We start from the raw sequence: 27,630 nt of genomic DNA, 5'->3' as shown, positions 1-27,630 counted from the left end.
GGGTTTCAGATTTGGTTAATTTTGCCTCGGGCGTGTGGAAGGGCCTTGGGAGCCTGGTTCTCCTTTCAAGTACATGAAAACTCCTGATCGGGTAGGATTAAGTCTTGAGGTCATTTAGGAAGCCACACATTTTGTGTCAGTGTTGTCTAAGTTCCTTATCGAGACACCCCTGGGTTTACTCATCCAGACCTCTAAAGAGCCCGTTGATTAGAACGCGTGTGGGGACTGGATGTTCTGTTGCCAACAGTGGTGGAATACAGCTTTCTAAAAGCTGGATTTTATTTAGCAGTGCTAGAAAAAGCAGTCCAAAGGTCGTTTATTCAGCCACATTTAAACCTAGTTGTGTAGCTATGAGCTTAGTGCCATTCGTCAATTTTAATAGTACAAATTCTGGTGTTGACTGTCTGGAAATACCCTTGAGTGTCGTGGGGACGTCAGTCAGGGCACACCTGACTGTACTCAGCTGCCGGTTCACTCGTGACACACGCAGAATGCCTGTTGTGCGTTGGGAATGGCTCTTGGCCCTGAGGCTACATCAGTGGACAGAGCAGGCGAAGACCCCCTGCTCCCTTCCTCAGGAAGAGACAGGAAATCACGCAGGGCGATGGGATGGTGAGATGAGGCAGGCTGGGTGGGCGTGAAGCCACAGTGTTAAGTAAGGGTGTCGTGGCGCTTTCCTGAGCTGGCGACACTGAGCAGAGGCCAGAGGCAGGGAGGGCTCGGAGCTGTGCAGACATCTGGGTGAGAGTGTTCTAGACAGAGGCCCGCGACTTAGTTTTTATTTTAGCTAGTTCTATTAAAATAAAATATGCTTTCCTAGTCAGGGGGACCCAAATATTATATGTAATCTGGTCACAAAGTCACAAGTTTCTGGATGGTCCTGGGGTTCCTGTATTCATTCTCAAAATTTTAGGACTGGCGTAGTGTCGTGGGCATAGTCAATTTCCTCTCGTTCAGATCCTCTTGGAAGCGGAGCCGACTGCCAGGGCCAGACGCTGGCTGACTCACACACTTCCGGAGGTTTGCAGCGAAGACTTGAGGTCCCAGCACAGGCTGAAAGCATCACGTCTGGTGTTCTCTCCTGCGCATCTTCCGAAGCTGCGGCCAACTTGGCTAGATGGCCCGTGGCTCTTCAGGGCGGTTCCGGGCGGTTAGGCAGGCGTGGATGTTTGACACCTGGTCGCTGTCCGCTCAGCCCCGGGGCCAGCTGGAGCCTGTGCGTCCCTGGACAGCGCCTCGCTCTTCCTGCTGCCCGCGGGTGGAGTTCTGTCTGGGAGGAAGCCGGCCTCGTGCGAGCCGGCCCGGCCCGGCTGGGCTGCTATGGCTTTTGCAGCTCCTTAAGTTCAGGGGCCCTCTGAGCTGACGCAGCGACTCTGTGAGCCTCCTGGAAGAGCTCTCATGGCACGCTCAGAAGATCTCAAGAAGCGAAATCGCCGTGTTTTTCCTCCGTGTGTTTTACACTTTCCCTAAGTAGTCCACAAACTGGGGAAGGATGGTAACAGTCTTGGTCACCTCACCTATGATTCCTCCTTGCAGGGGTCCCAGCGGTCTTCTGGTGTGTGACACGGCTCTCTTGACTGGAATGATTGGAACTCTTTCTCCCCTTCATGGCTGAAGTGCTTGGCGACAAGCCCACATGTGGGGCCGTGGGCGGCTGGAAGGTGTGAGCACGCCATGGGCGCTGGCCGGAGGGTGCCTTTCCAGAGCAGGCCTCGCCTGGAGGAGCCTGAGCCCCGGCGCAGCCCCCGAGGGCGGACACCCGCCAGCCCCCCTCGGGCTGCATTTGGCCGCGTGTCCTGGGTGAAGTCGAGAGCCCCGCGTGCCGACAGCGTCAGTGCCTTTTCCTCTCCCTCCTGCCCCTGCCCTCCCGCTTCCCCCGCCGGGTTCCGCAGATTTAGATTCGGTCAGGGGTCTCTCTGCGAGAGAGGGAGGCGCTCAGCGTCGTTTGAGAGAGCAGCCGGGCGTGGGCCGCCCCGGCGCCCTGCTTGCCCGGTCGCTGCTCCTCGCTGCGATGGCTTCCCCCTCTGGCTGGCCCACCTTAGCCACAGGTTCTGCTCTCCGGTGATCCTGCTTGCAGCCGAAGAGCGACAGCCGGCTGGTTTCGCGTTTTGTTTTGGTTCACGTTTCTGAGAAGCAGATCCGAGCGTGTGTTTACGCCAGGCCCCACGTGTCCCTGGCCGTGCAACGATGGGCCGCCTGTCTCCCGTGGGTCGATGCGTTCCGAGGCATGAAGGAGAGGGCAGGGCCTGGGGTGCAGGCGGGGGGACCGTGGGGCACTCTCCATGACGAGAGCCACCTTGCAGGCCAGCTTGGGGACACACATTTGCTAGCACAGTGCAGTTCTCTTCGGTTCTGTGTAAAAAACGCTGTAGGTAATAGGAGGTTGGCAGTGAGCGGCTCACAGGTAGAACCGAGTTTCACTTACGGGTGTCGGTGGGGCGTGGAGGGGCGTGCGTGGAGTGGCATTCTCGACCAGAGCTTTTTATTTACGCTTTCTGCATCTTAGGACACCAAAATAGGTTGTAAAGACTGAATTTCAACTAAAAAGTTAAGCCCAAAGCAACCTTTCAAGCTTTCCAATACCCGCCTCCCCAAACGGGGTCCCGTATGCCACCGAATGGGAAGCAGGTTGTCCGAGGATGTGGCCTCAGCACCAGCTGGACTGGGCACCTGGGTGTTTTTCCGGTCTTGCCAGGGATTCAGTATATGACCCGAGAGATCGTTGTCCCCTGGTTTGTAAAATGAGAGAATTGGCAAGGTTAGAGGTCGCAGGCCGGTAGGAGGGGAGCGGTGAGCGGGCCGAGTGCAGGGCAGCGGCGGTGCCCCTGTCGCCTGCGAAGACCCTCTGGCCGCGGGGAGGGTGCCGGGAGGGGGAAGTGGCGGTGCGGGCGCGGGTGGAGGCGGAGGGAGGGCGCACGTGCGCTGCGGTGGGCTGAGTGCGAACATGCCGCGTCCGCCGTGGGGAGCTGCGCAGGGCCGGCCGTCGGGGTGGCTCAGGCGCCGCTGCGCTGGCTTGCTGGGTGACGGCCTCGTCCCCTTGGTTCACGTCAGGTCGGCGCTGGTCCCTCCGGCCGTCTTCCCTCCCCCGCAGGCCTTCACGTCTGTGCTCGCTTGTCCCCCCGTCGCGTTCGCCCCCTCACAGGCCCGCGTAGGCGGTGAGGGGGGGCCCTGTGTGTGAGATGAGCCTCACGTGCATTTGCGTGTTCGTGAGCAGACGGTGCGCGGCCCGGGGCCTTGTGCTTCACGTCGCCCCGCGTGCGCTCTGCTGCCGTGTCTGCGTCACGTTTGTCCATCCTGCGAGTGTCTGCTGAGAGCCTGCTTGTCAGGCTTCGCTCTAGACAGGTGTGGAGGGCCTTGCCTGTCACTGACAAGCGCTAGTTCCCGTCATGGTGAGACGGCATGTGAGGATTTCGAGCAGACAGGTTTGAGGAGGGTTGCTTCACGTGCTCCTGGTCATCCGAAGGGCAAGGGCTGAAGTGGCAAGACTGGTTTGAGGCGTGGCATTGGGTGTGGGGCCGGCTTTGGTGGGGCATATGCAGCGTGTGCCCCTTGACTTCTGCCTGTGGCATGTGGAGAGCGGGGCACAGGTGTCCTTTGAGGAGCAGGGACCATCTCTGCATGGGGCAGGTGGGGCGTTGTCTACAGCCAATGACTCCAGGTGAGACATCTCGGGACGTGTGGCTTAGGCAGTTGTGCCATGTATGTTTGCGCCCCAACACCGGCTTCTGGGGGCTCCGTGCGTGTCGATGGCGGTGCACGGGGTTGATGGACGGCATAGAGCAAGGGGAGGCCAGGAACAGGCCTCGAGGTTCTCCACCGTTCAAGACCTGTAACCTCTTTCACAGTGTAATCCTTACATCTAAACCGCCTTGAGTGGATTTGGAGCAGAGAAGTTTTAAATAAATATTACGTGCACAACATTTTTTTATTACATGGATTAATCATTTTGCATTAAGTAAAACATTAATTTATCAATTTTGGTTACCATGAATTTATTTGGGTAGGCGGTAGGCATTAACCCTTGCCCCCCAAAAACAGTTCTTGAGTTGCCTGTTGGCCTGGGCCCTGGGGCTGACACAGCTCTGCCCTGCCCACCGAGGATGCGGGTGCGGTGAGCAGGAACAGCGCATCTTCATGGGGACAGAACCATAGCAAGCGACCTCGGAACAAGCTTCGGGGTGAGGGAGCCCGGGTTCAGTGCTCCAAGTGAGGAAGTCAGGGTCACTGCCCAGCCAACCAGTAGAAGCTGATCAGTGGCAGTGGGAGCAAAGGGTGACCAGGGCCAGACTTACCAAGGGGTGCCAGCTGTCAGGAGCCTGGACTTCTAGTTGAAACAGTTTAAAGAACTCAGATTTATTCATCAGGCAAACTTTGTTGAGGTTTTTGGACGTGTTGAGTACGTGCTGGATCCTGGATCTAACGGAAGAACGCCACGAACCCTGTCGCGTGCGGCTCTGCTGGGCCGTTGCGGGGAGCGTTGCGAGGTGTGGTTTCTGCCAGTGTCTTAGGCGAGTGAGACAGCAGTGGGAGACGTAAGCACCAGCAGCCCGGGACTGTAGCGAGAGAGCAGCAGTGGGTTCACGCGGCCGTTTTGGCGCGAGTTCACAGTGTGAGCAGTGGCGGCTGAGCCGCTCTGCTGCAGACTCAGTTCTTAGCGTGTGGAGCGTTAGCGGGCCGCGGTAGAGAGCGCCTTCACTGCGTCGTCACCGTGCACACATGTGTCCCTTGGCCCACATGGGAAACTGAAGCAGAGGTGCTCTTAGCCCCATTTCCAGTTGAAAAAACAGACACAGCAGGTCTAAGGGTTTGCTCAAGGCTCGACGGTCACAGGCGTAGGGGCCACCTAGGGTGCCGACTGCTCATTCCCCGCCTATTAGTTTAGAGGTAACTTCCATGCACATTCACATAGCATTTCTGAGGAGTTAATGTGGTCGCTTGTGCTTCGTTAGATTTCTTTGTACAGGTGCTGATCTCAGAGTTCCATACGAAAGGTTCTCAGTTGACGTAAGGCCTAAAATACGTCAGTCATGAGAATATTATGGAGTCCATGTAGTATTTATTCCAGATGTCCGTTCGTTCCTTTTGATGTAACTAGTTGGTACCATTCTGCTCTCAGTTTTGCAAAGGTGTGAATTTGAGTGGAGAAAATCTTGAAGTTCCTCCATGTGTCTGGAGGTGACTTACCTGGCGACTGCCCCTCCCCTCCCATTTCATTTTCAGCCTTGTGGTTTTCCCGCCCTTTGAACAGTGGCCGTCTAGTGGGGTCAGTACAACAATGTCACAGAGACGGACTTTGTTTTAATCTTATTAAAGGCCTGACGAGGTCATTTAAACATCTTAGTTATTTGTTATAGCAGCTGTTCTTGCAGGTCCTGACCGTCCATTGAGCTTGTCAGGAGTCCTTTGTACAAACTACACTGACTTCTGAACATCCGCAGACAGCGGAGTCGTGGTGGAAATGAATTAGAAACCGTGGCTCTGGACAACGTGGGGGTGGTTCGAGGTAGGTGAGAAGCAGTGATCTTAGCAGTGTGGATTGTCGTCATGCACCATTCATGCTGCTAAGACTTCGGTGAGTGTTCGCTCCGTAACCCTGTGACATGAGCCCGGTCAGTGCCCAGGAAGGTTCTGGTCCTTAAGGGGGCCCGTTAAACTTTGGGGTCTGGAGCTTTTAGAGGAGGCAGTTCTATGCTAATTTTTCAGTTTCTTCATGATTAGTGGTCTAGGTTTAATGTTTCTGCCTGAATCAGTTTTGATAATCATTTTCTTAATTAAACATTTAAAAACTTGATCTACCGTGTCTTTCTTTTAAACATCTTGACTTGCTGTCCGGGACTCATTCCTGGACTCGGTGCCTCGGTAGTGTTTGTGCTCTTTTGTTTTCCCTCATTTTCAGTATCCCTCCTTTAGAGTAGCCTTTTTTTAACTATATTTTTAAACTATATTGTGATAAAACATATAAAACAAAGTTTGCTTTTTAACAATATTTAAGCATACATTTTAGCTACTCTTTATTGTTTAACAATTTTCTAAGTCATTAACTTCATATTTATTAATAATTTGTTTTCTTTCAGGCCTTCGTGAATTGATTTCTAATCTTGAGCTGATTGTTTATTTTTTTCTTCCTTCAGAATAATACTTACAGTTAAATCTATGAACTTAATTTTGTCAGACACCTGAAGTTTTGATATATAGTGTTCTCAGTTTTATTGTTCACTCAGCAAACATTCATCTGGTGCATCTTCTGGTCTTGTTACTGCAGGAGGTACTAGGAATGTCGTGACTGCCCCTGTCCCTTAGTCCTGGTAAATACTGGGAGGCCTGCGATGATGGGTGTATTACTTCTCTGTCAACAATATTTAACAGAGAGCTTTGAATATTGAAGTGAATTGGATTTTGGAATATGGCCTGTATAACTTGTGCCTTTACAGTGTAGTTTTTTTGTTTGGGTTTTTTTCGGTAGCATATTGGTTGGTCAGTTTTGTATTTCACGGAGCTTAACAAGAGAAATATTCAGTTTAAATCTTGATATAATTTAACAGTTAAGCCCTATTTAAATTTGTCATGTTTTTGTCCAATTGGTTTGTTATAGATTGATAGGTGCCCTATTTAAAAAACTTTTTTTTTTAATTCTGTTTTTACCTGGAGACATTAAATGATGTTTTCATTATGTATTTCAACGTGGTTATTTTTATATTGAGTCATGACTTTTATATGTTCATTAAAATTTTATTAATAGTAATCTTTGTTACGATATTTTCCTGATTTTAATATTTCTACCCATACATTTATTTGCATTTTCCTATTTCATCCATTTAAAATTTTTTTGTCATTTTAGTAATAAATAGCTGCCATTTAGCTTAATGATTGCTTTGTGCTAGATTCTCTGCTAAGCACTTGTGGTATCTCACTGGACTCCGGCAACCCTCTGAGTGGTTTTTTTAAAAAAGCTTTCATTTACAAATAAGAAAACTGAGGCTTGGAGGTGGGAATGACTTGCTCGAGGGTGAGTGGGGAGTAGCTTTCAATCGCCGTTATTCCATATAGTACTTTAAGTATATACATTTTCTAAGCGGCCACAGGGTTCAGTGTTGCTTTAGAAAATAAACTATATTTTTTAACACCTTGTGAAGTATCTCTGTTTCTCAGAAGAAAAAGTGAGTTCTACAAAGGTTGAGTGACTTCTCAAGGTTCCGCAGCTCATCGGGAGATGGAGCTGGGGTTGAGTCGGGCGTTCTGCCTGCAGAGTCCCAGGCGCTTCACCAGGTTTCGCTTTTCTGCGAGTCCTCCTTTCGCTCTACTGCTGTTCGGTGTCTTTGTGTCGGTCGCTGTCCGCCCTCGACAGCGAATGGTGCCGATAGAGACATGGAGGCATTCTGTTGGCCTGCCCCCATTCATTTAGTCCAGTGTATTCCTGATATGTTTTTAGGCAGATTTTATTTAGAAGCATGTGTGTATATAAAAAGAAAACCGTAGCTGACTAAATTTTGTTAGGGGAGGGACATATGGTTCTAGGCTAATGTTTTATTAATTTTTCGTCATTCTGTTTTATGACAAATTCAGATGGCTGGAATAAACTTATCAGTATTAATGCTGCTATTCTTGGAAGACATGTCAACATTTTGGAAGGAAACTTAGTTTAGAAATACATATTTTTTACGAGACATAATTTTTGGGATTCCACTACCTATTTCATGTTCTCTTTACCTTTGACGATCACATCATCTGGTCGGTGTTGTTCGTCGCTGTTTTTCAGCCGGTTGGCGCATAGGCATGCGGAGTCCGGGTGCTCAGGCCAACCCCCGGTGTGTGGGAACTGCTGTCACCTGGCACAGCTGTGCAGCTCTTGGGCACTAAGACTTCGGACCTTCCAGAAGTCTTAGTGCGAATTGGCGTGGGAGGGAAGCGTTTCCAGGCTTTGTTATTAGGGGGGAGTGAGGGACGCTACTCCCAATGGAGCCTCCTTTCCTGGGCACAGGAGGAGCAGCGCCATCTTGGTCATCTGTGTAGCAGGTATGCGGTGGCATGTGTGGGACTTCGCTTTAATCCCAGAGGTCTCCCAGCGGGCCGTTCCACCGTCCTCTGCAGCCAGCTGCTTCTCCGTGGTGGGGTACATGACGAGTGAGTGACTCTCGGGATCGTGGCCCATCACTCACTTTTAAAGCCTGCCTTCGGAGGCCCGGTAAGCGCTCCGGGAGGAAGTAGGTGTACAGCGTCTAGCACAGGGCCTGGCCCTCAGCTCTTGGCTTCACGGCCCGAGCCATCTGTCGTCATGGCTCCTGTGGTCACGTGCACATATTTTTGATTAATTCTTTCTTTCATTCCACTAAAACAGCCCACTTTCAGGCCATCTCCAGCACCTGCAGGCCTTCCAGAAATACTGAGCGAACTGCACAGAAGACACGGGGTATGAGGGAGGGGTTCCTTTCTAACTGCCAGGTTGAGTTCTTCGGTCGATTGCTGCTAATGGCTTTTCTTTGCACTCAGTGCAGACCGTCAGGTTGGGGGCGGAGACTCCGAGCTGAGTGATCACCTGCACCCTCACGCAGCGCTTTGCAGGACTTGGCCCCGAGCTGCCAGGCGGGGCTGGGAGGAGGCCTGCCCGGCCCTAGCATCCCGCAGCCCCTTGCCCGGGTGCCTGCGGGACAGCCAGCTGCGGGGAGCTTCCGGGGCTTTCTGCTCATGACCTCCTCCTCTCATTTCAGTTAGCAACTCCCAAAACGGAGAGTCAGTGCCTTTTAAAAAGGAAAAATGTTCATAACCCCAAGAACAGGGTGAGTAATTTAAAAAACATCTTGAGGTCCTAAGAATACACACTGCATAGGTGGCATGTTCCTTAAAGGTCATCTTACAGTCTACAGGCAGGTGACGTTCAGTGTGGGGGAGGCAGTGTCGTGGACTCACCGTTTCAGTGGCTTCGGCGAGTACTCGTGGAAGCCTGTTTGACCCGGGGTGCCCTTGGGGCTGAAGAAACTGTGGGTGTCCAGTGAGAAGCCGCACTGAGGCTTAGCTCTGGCTGCTTGCGTTGGCGGAGGGCTGGGGAGCAGGCTGGAGAGGAGTGAGAGCCACGGAAAGGGATCCTGACAGTCGCCTGGTGAGGGCCGTTGTGTTGGGTGGGAACGGCATGTCCCCAGGCCACACAGGTGACCGGGACAGGGTGTGCAACTGTAGGATGTTTCACTGGGTGATTATTCAGAGACGAAGTGATTGTGTGTCACGTTCAGGCCTTTATAGGCAGTGCGAACTGTTGAAGGGGTCAGAGCAGAGGAATGTGGTTACGTGCTGTGTGACATGTCACCTGGCAGAAGGTAGAGTATGTGGAAAGCAGAGGGACCTCCAGACTAGGGACCAGTCAAGAGGAGATAATTGTATAGTGTTCTAGGCAGGAGAAGATAATGACACAAAACCAGGCCGTTCGTTTTGTGTGTTGCGGTGAGGGCTTTAGCCTTCACTGGGCTGCAGGATCTGAGATGTGTCACTGTCACCTGAGCAGCTGTTGCTTTTAGTGTCTTTATGCCCCGAAATGCCGTGTATTCTTCATGTCTAGAGGAGTTTACCTGTAAAGTCTTTAAACAGTAAGTCTGAGTTTTTGACATTGAACTTGGATTTTATTTTTGGAAATTACTTTTAAAACTAGAATATAAGCCTAGCAAGGAAATGAATACTGTGATTTGGTATCTCTTATTGCACACACGCGTTGGCCACAAATGACAGCTTCACCTGAGAGCCGAAAATCAGTCCATTGAGAGGGGTAAAGTGTTGTACTCCGTCGAAGTAGGACTCAGATGCTAGTGGTATCTCGAGTGGTTTCAGCAGTGTTGCCGTCTTAGGACCGTGTACATTCCCTACGGAAAGGCTTCTGGGCTCCTCTGGCCCCTTCCAGTAGTGCATATACGATTACGTATTTACATAAACATTTTACCTCCGCGAGGCCTTAGGAGACAACCGTTGTTTAAATATGTTCATTCTGGTGCATTTGTTTGTTTGTGTTTAAATATCAGTCAGTGTACTTGGACTGGATTTATCCTCCTGCCTTAAGCAACTTAAGTGAAGGACAGAATATCCCGAAGAACAGTTTTCCAACACTGGACAGCAGTTAGTGCAGGACAGCGATCCCTGAGAGACACAAAATAAACCAGGTGAGCCCTGGGGTCGGCCCCGCTCGCTGCCTGGGAGTTTGCAGACCGTGGCTCAGAGAGGGGGACGAGCAGCCTGCTGGCTTCCATGAGCTGAGGAGGCCGCATTGAGAATTCGGGGAGACCAAGGTGAACTTGCAGGGCGGAGTCCCAGAGAAGAGAGAGCCCTCGTCTGGAGAAACACACAGGGCTCCCTGGGTCTTCAGCACCCGCGTATGTGGGAACTCCCAGCCTGGGAGAGGAGCCCTGGAGGCGAGCCGTGGACAGATCCCTGGAGCCCGAGCAGGGCCGCTGAGCAGGGCCACGCAGTTCCTGTTCCCAGCAGCCAGGGCCGAAAACTTGTAACGGCCGGATAGTGCACCTAGTGCACCCACAAGGGCGTCGCAAGGCAGGCGAGGGGAAGTGCTCTGGTCCCACCTCTCCCCAGCTCGCAAGCAGGCCCTGAAGGGACCAGACTGTTCCCAAGTAACCTAGCCGTGGCCCACAACAAAGCTCAGAAATATTTCGAGAAATAAATTGAAGGATTAAAAATATACTCAGCACCTAACAGGGTAAAATTTGCAGTGTCTGCTTATCTAGTCAGAAACTGCCAGGCATGCAAAGAAGCAAATACAGTGCATAGTTAGGAGGAGACTCAGGGCGTAGAATCGGGCCCAGAAACAACACATGTGCTAGAATTACTAGGTGAGGACGTTGACACAGCTGTTATTGCCGTGGCCTGCATGTTCGAGAAGATAGAGGAAGCATGAGCATGTCAAGAAGGAACACAGAATATGAGGAAGCCCACATGAACATCTAGAGTTGCAGACAGCAGAGCCCAAGATGAAAAGTACATTGCATGAGGATTAGCAACAGATTAGATACAGCAGAAGAAAAGATTAGTGAACTCTAAGAGCCATTGGGGAGAAGACTGAAATTTAAAGAAGGAAAAACAGGCACACAGCGACAGGGAGTTGTGAAACAGCTTCAGATGGCATACTCCGTGTATATGTATTTTGGAGTCCCTGACAAGAAGACTGGGGATGGGGAACAAAAAAAAGTTTAAAGGAGTAATAGCTGAAAACGTCTAAATTTGATGAAAACTATAACCCTCCAAATCCAAGAAGCTCAGTAGGCCTCAAGGATGAGAAACATGAAGGAAACGATACCGAGACACATTATAATTATACTGCTTAAAACAGCGATTAAAAGAAAACTTAAATTCAGTCAGAGAAAAAAGATACACATTGGACAAAGATAAGACGAATAGCGGACTTCTCGTGGGAAACAATTCCAGCCAGAAAATAGAGGACAGCGTTAGAGTGCCGACCAGCCAGAATATCTTTCAGAAATGAAAGTGAGATAAAGACTTTTCAGACATACAAAGCTAAAAGAATTCACGACCAGTGGATCTTCATCACAAATGTTCAAGGAAATCCTCAGGCGGGGGCAAAAGTGCACCCATGGAAATCTGAGTCTGCACGGAGAAATGAAGAGCACTGAGGACTGTAAGTATGTAGGTAAACATTTCTTAAAATTACTTTAAATGTAATTGTTCAAAGCGAAAATAACATTATGGGGCTTATGTGTAGATGTAAAATGTATAACAACAGCAACAAAGACTAGGAGAGAGGAACAAAGTTCTAATATGTTTAGTGATAAAGCTTATTTGGCTGATTGTAATGTTAAAATGTACACTACGCACTAAAGCAACTGCTTCAAAATGAGAAGAGATGTAGCTCACGAGTCAACAGAAGTGGCGAAATGGAATCATAAAAACATTGGTTTTTTTTTAAATAACTGAAAAAAGGAGAAAGGGAACAAAAATGAGTCAATAAAAAAATAGAAGATGATAGATATAATAAACCCAACCATATCAGTGATCATATTTAATGTAAATGGTCTAAACACCCCAACTTAAAAAGATTGTGAGATTGGAGAGGAACGAAGCCAGGAGCAAAAAACAAATACATACTTTTTAAATTATAACATGTGGACTTATTACCTAGTCTTTTTATAGAAACCCAGGGATAAAAAGCTGTAATGAATGGAGGTGTCAGATGTTGTTTGAACTTATTATACTCAGAAGGCGTGTAGTTCAGGTTCCTAATCAAGAATGAAATGAACAAGAAAATACTTTTGTTAGGTACATTAGAATATGCAGCTGCATAGTAGAAATGGAAAGGATTAAATATTTTTTTAGATATTTTAAGTATCAAACGGAATGATATTTAAATGCTCTAAGCCCGGAGAACAGGGTAAAGAAAACCAGTGAGTATTTTATACCTACATGGAAGAATTGGGAGCAATATTTCTGAACCAAGCATGCCCTCGGTATATTTACAACAGAAATAAAAGATATGTCCTTGATTAGGGGAACTTCTGTTAAAGAATGTGGTGTGGTGACTACTCCTTCAGTTCTCTGAAGAGTTAGCATCTGTGTGTTCCTGCTGGTCTTTGAAGGTCATTGACAGAAATGTTTCCATCAAGATTCAGCAGAGACCCTCACTGCCACAGACTCTCTAGTTTGGACCTCTGAAATCTGTTGTGTCTCCTTTTGGTTGAGGCCATCGTACTTGGATGGAGGAGGTCCCAGATTCAGAATAATGCCTAAACTCTCATCAGGTCTGCCAGAATGGCCATTGGAGGAAAAAAGAATTGTTCCTTTAAACATGAAAGCTCAAGAAACGTAATTAGAATTTTCTATAATTCTTCAAATTTTAAAAAAAATGAGTATGAGAAATCTTTGTTTACAAAACCTAGGGAAAAACTGACATCTTAGGTTAATTATATATAAACAAAAATGTGTTAATAAAAATAGCTTAATGATTGTATAAAAAAAAAAAAGATTGTGAGATTGGAAAAAAGCAAGACCTGACTGTATGCTTTCCCGTAGGTAACTCACTTTAAATATAAAGATGCAGATAGGCTAAAAGTCATAGGGAAAGTTATGCCTTGCATAATTATGTAAGTGGAAAGAAAGCCGGAGTGGCTATGTTAGTATCAGACAAATAGATACCAGAGCAAAGAAGTAAAAAGAGTCGTTTCATACTGATATAGGGGTGAGTTCATCAAGGTAACATAACAATACTAAACGTTTTTGCACCTTATAATAAGACTTCAAAATATATGGAGGAAAAACAGAACTTCAAGGAACAGTTGACAAATCCATAATTATGGTTCGAGATTTTTAACACCTCTCTCAATAATTGATAGAACAATAGAAAATCAATGAAGTTGTAGGAGATTTGAGTGACACCTTCAGCTAACTTGACCTAACACATTTATGAAACATTCTACCCAGCAACAGCAGCCTACATACACATTTTTTTAAGTAAACATTGAACGTTTGCCAAAATAGGCCATATTCTGGGCCATAAAATAGTCTTGATAGATTTGGAAGAATTAAAATTATACAAAGTATCTTTTCTGACTATAGTGGAGTTTATTAGAAATCAGTAACAGAAAGATACTTAGAACACTATAAATATCAGGAAACTAAACCATACTTTATAAACAACCCATGAGTCAGGAGAAATCAAGAGGGAAATAAAAACTTTGAACAGAGTGAGAATGAAAACACAACCTATCAAAATGTGTAAAATGTGGCCGAAGCAGTACTTATAGGGAAATCTCTTTATGCAAAAGAAAGGGCTGGATGACCTCAGCTTCTACCTTAAGGTAGATCAAGGAGCCAGTCATACCCAATGAAATAACACAAAGCAAAAATTAAACAAAATTTTTTAAATATGGGAAAGCCCATGAAACCAAAAACTGATTCTTCGAGGAGTAATGCATTTGATAAACCTTAAGCCAGGTCAAAGATTTGAATAGCTACTGCATAAGCCCATGAAAGGATATGTAACAACTAATCACTTGGGAAAACCGCAGTGAGATGATACCACACACTCGTTACCATGGCTGGAGTTAAAAGAACTCGCCGCGTTGATGAAGATACAGTTAACTAACTGCAACTTCCCAACAGTGCTTTTGGGGAGAAGTCTGGAAATTTCTTAGAAGTTAGACATGGCACCTACCATACGACTCAGTCATTCTGTTCCTTGGTATTTGTGCAAGAGAAACAAAAGCATATGTCCACACCAAGCTTTGTACGTCAGCGTTCACAGCAGCCATCGCTTCTGATAGCCTCAGACTGCAGACACCCCGTCTCCAAATGGGAGTGCGGGTAAAGAACTCACGGCCATGCCACGCAGCGGAATACTGCTCAGTGATGACAAAGAACCGTTCCTCCACGCAGGGACACTCCATGAAAGGGGCCGGGCGGAAGAGAGCACGCCGTGCGATGCCGTGTCCGTACAGTTCCAGAAGCTGCGGGTTAACCTGTAGAGACAGCACTCAGCGCAGTGGTCGCCCGTGAGTGCGGCAGTAGGGCCGGCGGAGAAGGGAACCGGGCGAGGGAGCGTTCAGGGCCACAGGAGACGCAGGGAGCGGCAGCCGGTGTTCCTTGCCTGGATGGTCGTGGCGGCTCCACAGACGTGTGCATGTCGCAGTGGTCCGGGCTGCACCCTTCACACTTTCAGCTTCCTGTACCTCCATTCTGCTTCAGTACAGCTAAGAAAGGTTTTTCGAAGCATCGACGGGATTTGTATTCGCACCCCCGTTTCGTCACGGATAGGGTGACCGCGGTGGGGCACTAGCGTTGGTGCATTTGCATTTTGGTCCAGAGCGGTGTGCATGTGAGCGTCATTTTTTTTTTTTTAAGTTTATTGGGGTAACATCAGTCTATTACAATTATATAATTTTCACGTGCGCATGTTTCGTAGTGCCCCGTTAGTTGCTTTGTCTGGAAGCGCAGTGGAGGGCGGCGTTTCGGTTCATGGGAGGACTAGCCTCACGCATGAGCATGTTAGCCAAGGTCAGAGAGATCGACTCTGCGTTAAGGACACTGCTGCCCCCTCCTCGCAGGTTAGCCCCATGGCTCTCCACAGCACGCGTGTGACCCCACAGTGCATATCCAGTTGCATCCTGTTCCCCGAGGGTCTTTTTCAAAGATAGCCGCTCCCCTTCCGTGTTTGGGGGTTCAACACCCACTTCACACGCACAGCACCCAAGGCAGGCTCCTGGTTCCTACCACTGCCCCCACCTGTCCTGCGCCTGTGTCTCTGTCGTTGGCATGCCCAGCACTGGTGTCTGGGCCTGTCCTTGGCCCATCCTGGGGTCTAGTGGCCAGTCCTGTGGCTTTGCCTTCGATATCCTGAGTCCGGCCGCTCTCCACCCCTCCCGTCTCTGCCCCGTACCGCCCGGAACCGCCCAGAACATTCCAGCACTGCTACTTCCCTACCCGACAGTTTCTCAGGGTGGAAAGGGGGCCACGCAGCCTCCTGAGGAAGCTGCAGCCCCCACGGCCGTCTGGCCGGCACCCTGCCCTGGCTGCACCCGTGTCACACGCTGCGCACGGCTGTGCGGGCTTCTCCTTAGCCTCGCCCAGGTTAAAACGACACCCGCGGTGGCTTGGATGTCAGGTGGTGGGAGCCGTGTTCACTTGTCTCAGGGCCGTCCGCACCCGACGGCCTGCCCCAGTGTCCGCCGGGGCGGCCTGCGGTCTTCCCTGTGAGGACGCCGGTGTGCGGCGGGCCCCGGACACCTGCGGGGCACGGCGTCCTCGTTGGCTGAGCCACCTGCGCGGCCAGGCTCCGGGACTCGTCTTCGCCTCTTCAGTCTCCCTCACCCAACCCCTGGCCGTGAGCCGCCTTGTCAGCGCTCTCGTCACGGCGGGCCCTGTCACCCCACTCCTGAGGCGCAGACAGCATCTCCCCGGCTCCTTCCCGTCTGTCCTCCCATCTCCTCCGGGCCCCAGGCCTTGGTGGCCGCTGTCTGCAGTGCCCCTCCCCCGGGCATGTGCTCCTTCCACCAGCTGGCGCTCTAGTTGTCCCCATGCTCCCTTGCTGGCCCCCTAAAGAGCACCATCCCCAGGCCCAGGCCCGCTTTCCTGCTGTTTTTCTCCTTCCCAGTTACCATTATCCGGTGTTCTGTGCTTTTCAGCTGTCTTATTGTCTTTGTCTTTGATAAGGACCTAATTTCCTCAGGACAGGGATGTTTGTTTTACTCAGCACTGTGTCCCTGGTGCCTGGACCGGTACCTTGGCACAGGTCCCAGTAAAGACTAGCCGGACTCACACATAGATGCATGGAGCTGAACTGGATGCTCTCAAGTCAGTTTTGGCTGCTGCGTTGTGATCCCGGCCTTGGGGCCTTTGTGACCTCGAGCGCAGCATCTCCTTCCTGGGTTAAAAGTGGCCTAGAAACTGTGAAGGCCAGGGCTGGTTTCTGGGCCTGGAGATGAGATGGCTTTCCATACGGTCAGTCAGCATGGCTTTGAAATTGTTTGTCATAATTTAAACTTGAGACAGAGAAGGACAGCTACTTCCATGCTATTCTGTGGTTTGAGGGGCACTCTGGAGCTTTCTGGAATACCACTGGAGGATAGTACTGAGTCCTGTCCCCTCACACCCCAGATGTTCAAATGGCTGCTGAGCGGGTTTGCTTAATCCTTGGAATGTGGCTGTGACAGGTGTCAGCAGTTCTGATGGCTGGTTTTTGAAAGCAGGGAAGAACACGTGTGCACATCCCTGCTGGCCTCAGAGCTGTTGTCATTCATTCCTTTAATCACTCAGACCCCTGTTGAAGCACCTGACACCTGCTGGACATTCCGGGCTTTGATGGAGCTGGCAGCCATGCAGAGTGCTCGGTTATGTCAGTGCACACCTGTAGCCCAGCTTACAGGCGCAGCCAAGGGCGTGTGTGGGCCTCGGTGCAGGAGGACAGGAGACAGCCTCGGGCTGAGGCAAGAGTGGGCTGCTGGCTGGGCAGGGCTGGGTGGGCGTTAAAGGAGCCTCGGTGGAACTGGGGACGTCGCCAAGTACCCCAGAGTTCCCGCCAGAGTAGCTGGCATGGGTCCTTGCCCACCTTCCCGGGTGGCCTCCTGCAGCAGGGGTCCTGGCCCTGGCCAGCCTTCCGTGTGGCCTCCCGCAGCAGGGGCACTGCAGCTGGCACGGGCCCTGAGGGCTTTCTGTCTCTGTGATCCCACATGTGCTCTGGATGGGACCCTTGGCAGAGCTGTGCTGCCTCTGGAAGGCCATACCTGGCTTTTCTGCTCACCTGTTGCCCAGGTGTGCCTCTCTCGAACTGCTCATCAGGATGTATAGAATGGTCCCTCTAAGGCGGCAGTCCCCAATTTAGCACCAGGGACAGGTGCTCCCATGAGAATCCAATGCCTGAGGATCTGAGGTGGAGCTGGGGCGGTGACGCTGGCGCTGGGGAGCGGCTGCAGATACAGATGCAGCTTCACTCACCCGCCCGCCACTCACCTCCTGCTGTGCAGCCCGGTTCCTCACAGGCCACTGACTGGTACCAGTCCACGGCCCAGGGGTTGGGAACCCCTGTTCTAAGGCGCAGATGGCCCATCTTGGTTGGGCTCACACTGATTTGGGTTATTTTGGCCCCTGCTTGCTGACCTTGTGACTTCAAGCCTGTTTTAAACATGGAGCCCTGTCTGTGTGGTTTTAAGGCTAAGGTTATTTTTCTGATAGGGTGGTTGACAATCTTTAAAGAGGATCTGGGGTGATAATCCTGCCTCCTCTTCCTGCCTCTGGGGCTCCCACCCCCACCCTGTAGCTTAGGACGTATTTTAAAAAGTGGATGTTGAAACTGGCTGGCCGCAGAGGGTCAGGCGTCATTGCTGCCAGGTGGCAGGGGCGGCAGGGTCTCGGGTGTGTGGCCGCAGTGCCCGCCCCCACTGTGGTTGTCTTTGCTCTGCCCACCTTGGAGGTGGTTTGAGCCTTCAGGTGCCCTGAAGCCATGGTGGCTGCCTGGGCCCGAGCCTTCCTGCGCTGGCTCCCCTAGGATAGTGGGTCTGCACCCTGCTGACAGTAAAGTGTCCCGGTGCTTTCTCAGTCCTGAGGCTGGTCTGACGCTTCCTACCCGTGTGGCAGGTAACGCAGAGTCTGGGTGCAGGGCTGAGGTGGGCAGTTTCTAACTCCTACTAAGATGTTCTTTATTGTGTTATTTTATTTGAAGTATTAGGAGTTTCTAGAATACTAGGTATAGTTCTATTCAACAAATTCCCTATTCAGTGTGTTTCTCTGTGTAAACATACATGCGCATCGTAATCTTAGAATGGTACGTAGCGCTTTTTAATGATCGCGGCTTTGTGGCTCCTGCTTTGACAGTGTTCTCCCTCTGTTCCAGACTCCGTTTACCTTTGGCGTGAACCACAGAGCCCCGCCCTACCCCGCCGGGGACTGCTGTCTTCTGTGCCGAAGCGAGCGGAAAGACTCTTCATTTCTGGAGAGCGGGACTAAGACGGCGAGCAGACTGGCCCTTTCCATGGCTCCCAAGGGCAACAACGTGCTGCACCTGCCACTGTGGGTGTGCCCGGACTGCCGGCGGACCGTGGAGAGAGAGGAGAGGCCTGGCGGCCTGGACCCGCCCACGGTGAGTGCCCCACGCAGAACACGTGCTCGTTGGTGTCAACCCCGCCCCCCAAGGGCCGGGAGATCGCCCCTCTGCATCTGCTTCCTGGAAGAAGCAGCCTCCTGTGCCATCTTCCAGTCCCTCGCGCTCGGCCTTCCTCCTGGTCTTCCTGGCCGCAGCTGCAGTGGGCACTAGGGGACCTGCCCTCCCTGGTCAGACGACTGACCAGGCTTGGGCATGGGGCTGTGTCCTGGCTTTGCAGTCTGGCCTCAGATTTCTCTGGTGAAGCAGTTTGCTGGAGGCTTGTCATGTTTAGTTCTAGATAATTCCATGTGCTGGTGACTCATCTGACGTTCTTTCCCAGATGCGATTAATAAGTCCGGGTGTCCCCTTTTTCTCTCGATTTCATGCCTCAGCGGAACGGAGGCACCCTTGAGGCCCAGGCTCGTGTGGGGAGGCCACATCCTCACCTGATGCTTGGCCCAGACGATGGCTCGGTGGCCCTGGTTCTGAAAGGGCTTTCAAGTCTGCGCGTTGGGTTCTGGAAAGGGCTGACTGACTTCTGCGGCCATTCGAGGCCCCACATCCTGGGCTCCTCTGTTCCTGTGACCTCTGCTCACCATCCACTGTCCCCGAGCTGCGCTTCCAGCCCATTCTCCGACTGGGACAGCTCAGCGAGCACTCTGCGGCTGCGCAGGGCGCATTGCATTGGCCTGTCCAGGTCTCGTCTGTCTCCGTGCTGCCTGCCACTGAGCCGGTGCCTTCTGTGTCAGGGTTTTCTTGAGGCAGCACCCCAACTCACGTGGCGGTTTCTGCAGGAGTGCTTTAATAGCCGAGCCTCAGAAGCAAAATCAGAACGGTTTCCATGCACCCCGCTCCCGCACGCCCCTCTCTCTGCTGCGTCCTCCTCCTCCTCAGCGCCTCTCGCTGATGTGCCGTCCATCCGCTCCGTCCATCTGCTCCATCCACCTGCTCCGTCCACCCGCTCCGTCCATCCGCTCCGTCATCTGCTCCGTCGCTGTTTCTTCTGCCATTGGAGTGCGCACGCCCTGAGGGCAGCTCTTTTTCTGTGGTATTTTTTTTAACCAGGAATGGTGCGGAGCCTGGCATATTTTAGGTACCCAAAATGCTGAATTAATGAATGAATAAGTGAATGAACGAGGAAGCGACGGTGAGAACCCTCGTCGGGGGTTGGGAAGATGGCCCCGGTCTTACCATCCCACTTCTGTTTCCTCTCCGTGTGCACCGGAAGCGTTCGGCCTTCTGTTTCTAGTGGGAGGCCGTCCGGTGTCGCCGACATTGGTTCCGTCTTCACTTCCGGTCCGCGTTCCTGAGCCCTCCCCGCACTGAGCGCGCTCTTTGCTCCCTGAACCGTTTCCAGCCCTGCTCCTGCAGCGACTCTGCCTTTGGGACGGGTCGCGGTCGCTGTGCTGACCTTGCCTTGGATGCCGGTGGAAGGAAGCACCTCTGGTGTCCTATAATCGTCCCGCCCTGGGGCCCCTCATCTCCTGACTCTGGTTTGTCCTGGAAGGTGGATTATCAGATGAGGCTTTCTCTCCCCATCCCAAAAAGCGATCCTGGGGACCATAGAGCTGCCACGTCAGCCCGTGTTCTGTTACTTTTGTAAAGTTGGCTTCTTTGTTCAGGCCGGTTAAAATTGCGCGGGGCAGAATTCAGCCACGCGGAGTGCGTGCCGTTCCGTGCGCTGACCAGCGTGCGCTACTGCACGGGCGCCCCCGTCCGCCCTCATGGGCGCCCCCCAGCCCCCCTGCTGGTCCAGGGTCACAGCCGCCTCTGCGCGGCGTGATGCTTCTGAGCGCCACACACCGTTCTGTTGCTTATCATTGCCGAATAAAGCACGGAGGTGCTCCACGGTTCTCTCCTTCACCACCGATGGATGTGGGCTTTTTCCAGATGCGAGCTGTTGCTCTGGCTACGTCACCGTACCCCAAAATGGCGCGAGTCTTTCCTTCTCTCTCCCCAACCCCACACCCCCTCCGCTCTGCTTTAGTTAACTCAGCTGCTGACACCCCCCGGCCCCCGCAGGCAGGAGCTCCAGTGGGCACTCGGACCATTGCTGCCCTCCTGCCCCCTTGGCCGAAGGAGGCCCCCTCACTGGGCTTTCAGGTGTCTGTCCCTTTCATCCTCTGTTGCTGTAGTCCCTCACTTGCTTTTACATGTCACAAATCTTTACTTCTGTCCTGGCTCGTGCCAGGAGAAAGCTAATGCTCTAGAATTGTCCATCTTTACAGAACCCACCTTTGCCCGTGCCCTCCCATCCAGCTGGCACCATCCTCCTCCCTTCACAGCCATACGTGTTTCTGGGCAAATTTAAAACTTGCGGTTTGGTCTGATTAATGAATAAGAGATTGTCCATTTCCCTTCAGCTTCATCTGGGTGCTGGACGTCGTCAGCCGTCGCTCCGCAGCCGTGCGTAGCTGGGCTCTGCGGTCCCCACCACGCCTGCAGACCAGCTCCCCACCCCTCGCGCTGGTGCCCTTTTCCCTCTTTAAGCCAGTCTGGCTTGACGTCTGTCGATTTTGTCTTTTCAGTGAAGAGCTTTTTAATTTCTTAAGATATGTCTCACTTCTTCCGTGTCATTAATTACTGCCCTTCTTCTCTGCGTGCATGTGGTATAGACTTGGCCATCGATGCTGTGGTTCGCGTGATAAAAGCTTAGCGGCACAAACGAGAGCCGCGCGGAGTCCCTGCGCTGTCCCTCTGGCTGTCTCCTCCCCATCCCCCTGCCTTCCCAGAGGCATCCACTGTTGCCAGATTCTAGTCTGTTCCTCTGGAGATGCTCAGTTCTTTTCTGCTTATTAGAGGTGGTGGTGGCAGACACCACAGTGCCCCAGGTTCCAGACGTCTGTCAGTAAGTGAAGACGTGTGGTTCTCCCAGCTTCCTGTTCCTGGACAGGGATACGGACGCCATGCGAGGTGGCTGTGCGTCGGTGCGGGGCGGGGGTGCTCTCCAGTTTCTAGGCCCCTTCTGAGGGCTGCCAGCAGGTGTCTGGGAGCATGAGCTTGGGTGCCAGCTGCTTCGGAGAGCTGCGTTCCTGTGCCTTCTCACCTGGAGACCTGTGGGAACCTGAGCCTCCCTCAGCTTGCCTGCTTGGAGGGAGGGAGGGGAGACGGCCCTGTCCCCCGCACTGGTGCCAGCAGCCTGCCAGGAGCCACGCGGTCCTGCTGATGCGACCACAAATTCGTTTTTTTCTTCTTCCTCAGTGGCTACCCTGCCACTTTCCTAAGTTGTGTTCTTAGCCGTCAGTTTCTTTTCTTCCCCTCTGATGGGCTGAGAACCTCTAATTACTGCTCTCAGTTTTAAAATGTTGGTAGTATTGGCTCCATTTTAAGTATTACCCAATTTTCAGTATTTCTGTTTTCAACCGTGAATTGTTGAGAAGTCTTTGTAAATATCCACACGTGTGTCTCTTGGATCACCTTCAGTCCTGCTGTTACAGTTTGAGGTTGTGGTCCAGTCAGTTACACTAATACGTGGCTAGGTTTTTCTGACTGTTCTGTGTGCCTGAAAATGTCATCTGAGTTCAGATGCCGGACTCTGTGTACTCCCACATGAACCCGTGTTCTTACTAATTTTTTGAGTGCTTCATCTGTTAATTTCTGAGTCAGATCAGTTAAAACCTACTATGCGTGTATTATTTGTCCTTTTTTCCTCATAAATGTTCCCGTTTCTGCTTTACGTGTTTGAAGGCTGTTCTGGGTGAGTGCGGGTTGAAATGATTGTCCTGGCGCAGCGTCCTTCTGTTGCACTGTCGTCGTCCGTGGTGGCCCCTCGTCCTCCGGGGCTGTTGGCTCGCCGTTCGTGAGCCACGCGGGGGCCCCTCCTGTCCTCCGACACCTGCTTCCTCCAGGCTCGGTGTGCCACGCAGAGGGGCAGGCTGACTGAGTCTCAGAGAGAGCCTGCTTCTTCGCGGTGAGGTTGGCCCTTGTCGCTGACTCGTCACTGACCTGTCTGGGTGTCTTCGCCCTCTTGTGCAGGCGGCACGTCCAGCCTTGCACACCCTCGCTCCCAGGCCCTCCCTCCCTGCTCTGCGTCTCAGAGCACCGGCACCTCCGTCCCCAAACCCTGTCGCTCGGTTTTCCTGGAGATTTGCACTTTATCACACTGTCCGTACAGTCTGTGGTATTCTGTTCAGCATCATGTTTGAGATTCGTAAGTGTTGTGGTTCCTTGGTTTCTGTTGCTGTAGGCCACTCAACTTTCTGACTACATTGTAGTTTGCGAGTTTTGCTGACGTCCTGCTTCGTCACAGGGTCCGAAAGGCGTGCGCTAAGGGTTCAGCTTGACCGCAGCGTGCGGTTGTACTGCGCAGGGACGCGCTCGGGTGGGGCTGGCCTTTTTAACCGAGCGTGTGGTGACGAGGAACGCAGCGGCCACCAGCAGCTGCACGGGCTCCGTGCTTGCCCAGGTGCCAGCAGTTCACCCGCTTGGCCCTTACAGATGTTAGCACAGCGGACAGACAGATGGCATCGTAGTGTAAATGTGGAGATGGTTTCGACTGCGGACCTGACGAGGAGGTGGTCGGGACGCCCGGGGCCCATGGACCACACTTTGGGGACCACTGTTCTATTGTGTTGTTTGTCGTCGTCTTACTGACGTGTGGGATTTCTCCGTACGTGCTCGGTGCCGTCCCTCTGTCGGCGATGCGCATTGCAGATGTCACACACCTCATTTTCGCTTCCCTTTTCATTGTGGTGTCTTTTGATGAACAGAAGTTCATTTTTAATCTAGCCAAATTTCTCATAATTTTCCTTAGTAGTTACTGCTTTCTTCAGTCCTGTTGGAGTGCTTCTTTCTGTATGAAATCATAAACATATTTTCGGTGTGTAGTTTTTTTCTATCAGCACAGTCCAAAGAAATACGTGAATGACAAATGTAAGCCGCATGAGTAATTGAAAATTTTTTAGTAGCATGTCAAGAGCTAAGAAGAAACAAGTGATATTATATTTTAACTCAATATATCCAAGCTCATTTCAGCCTGTACTCAATATAAAAAATATTAATGACATATTTTCTACTTTTTCAAACTAAATGTTTAAATTTTGTGTATTTTACACTTAGAGCCCGTGTCGCTTAGGACTGCCCACATTTCAGACCCCCAGTAGCCGCACACGACACGGGGTTACCGAACAGCACAGTTCTAGACGTCTTTAAGTTGTTCATCTGACCGTGAGTCCTTTGTCTCAAGTGGAATCCCAGATTTTTTCAAGAGTTGCATTTTCAAGTCATAGTCGGCCTGTCTTGGGTTCCCCGTATGTTGTGGGTGGTCACACGCTCCTCACGAAGCCTCCTCCAAAGATGCCGCACCCACCTTCTCGGCCTTGGTCACCAGCAAGACCCATGGCGGGGGGCAGGGCGGGGCAGCCCTGGGAAGCATCAGGCCTGGGAGCTGTGAGGTGGGGATGAGCGAGAAGCAGGGTCAGTGAGGCAGGAGGGAAGCGGGGTGGCATAGCGGTGATCTGGGGCGCTGTGCCACGTGGCTGTCAGGTCCGGGAGGTGAGAAGCCAGCGCTTCTGCTCTGCGGGCGCTGGCCAAAGACCCGAGATCCCCGGTTGCTAGGCCAAGGACTTCAGTATGCTCGGCCCAGGTCACGGGCACGATGGGGCTGTCCCCTGCCCCCCAGGCCCCATGCCCGGGCGCTGTGGGCACAGTAAGTCTGTGTTGCAGCTCAAGAGCCCCGAGTGCGGGGGCCTGCTTAGCAGCCAGCCAGCCTGCTCTATCTCGAGGTCATCGGCTGCATAAACACCCTGCGGAGTGGCCCAGCAGGGGTTCAGGGGGACACTCAGGCCCTTACAGCCGTGGCATATCCAACGAGATGTGGAGGAGCGTGAGAGGCCACGGAGGACTGACTCCCATGTCCTCCTGGCGGACGTTTTTAAAAAGTCACCGGGAAAGGTAGGGCGTGTTGAACGTGGGGAGAGCGCGGGGCTCCTGCTGGCTGTGCTGGTAGCGGGGGCACAGGACCCGACTGGACCGTGTGAGGAGCAGCCTGACGGCCAGGAAGCCCAAGAAGCCTCAGTGTGCGGTTTGTAAGGTGCTTATCTGCGAGGGCAGGAGAGGCCGGGTCTGGAGGAGGCGCGTGGGTGTTTAGGGACCGAGGGAAAGAGTTGCCGCTGAGGAGCTCCCATTTAAACTTTATTTTGTACAGCATCAAAATTTGATATGTATTTGAGATACATATCAAATATGTGTGTGTGTGAATAGGTAGATGATACACGTGTTACGAGGGATAATGGCATGGACCCCAGGCCGTCACTGATGCTGTGCGCCTGTCCGTGTGCCCCTGCCTTCCCTGTCCTCCCCACTTCTCAAGTAGCCACTGTCCTTAAACTCTGTGTCTGTCATTCCCTCTAAAAAACCTTTTTAAAATGTTACCACCTATGCGTGTGTCTCTAACAAGCTATTTAGTTTGGGTTGGATCTTGACGAAATGGCACGTGTGTCGCCGTCTCTGTCTTCGTTGAGATGCCTCGTGCTGTCTGGGTAGCGGCAGTCGGTTCTTTTTCACAAACAAGTTACCCATGATCCACGCATAATTCATTGTCACTATAGTTTATTTATTTGTCAGTAATTTTGTTGTAAGCTATAGAGTTTTTTCCCATTTTTTAGCAATTATAAGAAGAAATGCCATTGGGCATTTACATACCTGTCTCCGGGTACTCATTTCTAAGAGTTTTGTTTGGGTGTGTATCGGGCAGGATTCTCCAGAGAACCAGTAGGACGTGGATGAAGGGATGGGTGGGGGGGGGAGTGATGGGGGGAAATTGGGGGGATGGATGGGTGGGGAGGATGATGGAGGTGGAGGATGGATGGATGGATGGATACATGGGATGATGGGGGATGGATGGGTGGGGATTGGACAGAAGAGGCGATTCATTGCAGGGATTGGCTCACGTGGTTGTAGAGGCCGAGATGTCCCGTGACCTGCTTTCTGCGAGCCGGAGGCCCAGGACAGCCGGTGGCACAGTGCGGTTTGATTCCAAAGGCCTGAGAACCAAGGGGCCAGTGGTGTCAGCCAGGGTCCGAGTGTGAAAGCCCTAGAGAGGACATGCTGGTGCCTGAGGGCAGGAGACGGAGGGCTCAGCTCAGACAGGGAGCGCGAAGTCACCCTTCCTCTGCCCTCCGTTCTCTTCGGACCCTCAGTGGGATGGACGAGGCCCACCGCGCTAGGGAGGGCGGCTCCTTTATTCAGTCCTCTGAGTCAGAAATACAGGCAACGGCCTCGCAACCACACCCTACGACGGTGTTCTGCAGACTGCCCGGGCCCCCCTTAGCCCGGTCAGGCTGGCCTGAAATCCGCCATCCCGGAGTGCCAGTCTGTGGAGCAGACTTGCCGGGCTGCAGCTGAGGGAGACGCGTCTAGAAGGGCACTGCAGTGTGCCGAGGGAGCGTCCCGGCCATGGCCCCCGCGGCATTTAAGTCCCGGTCACCTCGATTCCTGCCCTGACTCGTCGTGAGAGAGGCAGCGCTTGAAGTCATATGGGGGCGGGGAGGAGTAAGGTAGACAGGTGGTGTTCATAGGCCACTAAGATGAGGAGTCGAGACCTCTTTCTAGAAGAATCATCCTTCCGTTGAGAGGGTTCGCAGGTAAGGCTGCATAGGATGCAGGCAAGGTGGCGGCAGAGAGGGTAGGAGTTGAGAAGATTGCTTTAAATCTTTTTACGAGATTATTTCTGAGAGGGAGAGTGGCTTTAGCGGGACAGGGATGAAGCGGGAGTGGGTAGGGTTTCCGATGGCCTCCGTGAGAAGTGAGAACAGGGAACTGGCAGGGCATCTAGCTGCTGGCCAGCCCGACGTCCCTGTCAAAGGTTGAGGCATCACCGTGTGGTGGCCCCAACCTGCCCACCAGCAAGGATGTCCCCCTCAGCGGCATCCACGCGTTGGGCAAGGAGAGAGATTCTGGGGGCTTGGCAGGTTGGCGACGGGCCCAGCAGAGGCAGGCCTCCAGGGGGCTGAGAGCAGAGTTGGCTCACTGCTCCTGCTGGCATGCCCTGCCACCCCTCCGAGCTGCTGATGACCATGCACCCCTGAATTTCTGCCATAGCCGCTTTGCCCGGACTCCAGTCTCACTCAGCTCAGGGCATCTGTACAGGGCTGGCATAGAGTAGGCACCTGGGGATGGCTTTTGAGTGAAGGAACGAACTTCCTTTGACAAGCATGCAAAGATAATGTTTCAGGACTTCGGAATGTTCACACTACTCATCCTGCAGGTAGAGTTCGCACCTTGGGGGCTGCGGCTGTACTTCCATGGCCTGTGAATTCTCTGACAGCGGAGACAAGTTTTGTTTGTGTTCTGGTAATGGGGGAGGCACTTCCAGATCATCGGAGGGGGCCCACTGTGTGTCGGAAGGCTTTGCCCCGACTCTTGTGACCTGGCGGGGCTGGGTGTGCTGCTTTTAAGGCTGCCGAGGAAGGAGCAGAGCTCGTCTTAACACTCGCTGAGGCCAAGGTCAGAGCCGGCAAAGGCCTGGCTCGCTCTGTGCAGGAGAGAGTCAGACATGCAGAGGGGGCTGTCGCAGGGCCCACCACCCAGAGCCAGGCCTGTCGCAGTTGGCTGTTTGCGTAGGCCACTCATTCGTGTCTCTTTAAAGCAATGTTTATTTGAACTTCAATGGTTTTCAGGGTTGTGTATGTGCGCGTAGTAGACCAACTTAGGTTTCTACAGTTATACAAAGGCTTAAGATAGAAACCCTATCTCATTTCACATTCGTATGTGTTTCAGTAACAAAAGTAGTTTGGTTGGGGGTGAGAGATGGCGCTTTTGGAGGCTTCTTTTTTCTTCTTTTTGTGAGAATTATGTTTTCTTTAAAGGGGTCTGTGTAGCAGTGCCGCATCCTGCCGTGAGGATGAGTGTCGGGCACATCCACACTGTTTGTGTTGTCGAGCCCGACTGTTTCAAAGGCGCTGTTCTGGTTGTGGACATCAGCCATTGTGTTTGTGTTCTCAGACGTGTGGTTAAAGGTGAGTCTTGCGTGTCACACCAAGGGGCCAGGTTTCTCACAGTTACTGTCTATAAGGCGTACAGTCCCAGTTTAAACCGGCCATTTAAGAGTTTGCTAATAT

At 52.0% G+C, this 27,630-nt stretch overlaps 1 protein-coding gene across 1 annotated transcript in view; it reads left to right on the top strand.

The window, feature by feature from the left end:
* FAM193A (family with sequence similarity 193 member A) overlaps positions 1–27,630 on the top strand; it is a 99,376-nt gene that overhangs the window by 14,102 nt on the left and 57,644 nt on the right. The window contains 1 exon segment of the mRNA XM_039837992.1: positions 18,323–18,568. Within this exon segment, the coding sequence (XP_039693926.1) occupies positions 18,461–18,568 (108 nt within the window). The 5' untranslated portion in view covers positions 18,323–18,460.

Source organism: Pteropus medius, unplaced genomic scaffold (genome assembly GCF_902729225.1).
Source record: "Pteropus medius unplaced genomic scaffold, Ma_sr-lr_union100, whole genome shotgun sequence".
NCBI lineage: Eukaryota > Metazoa > Chordata > Mammalia > Chiroptera > Pteropodidae > Pteropus > Pteropus medius.
This window is presented reverse-complemented; position numbering and strand designations above follow the sequence as displayed.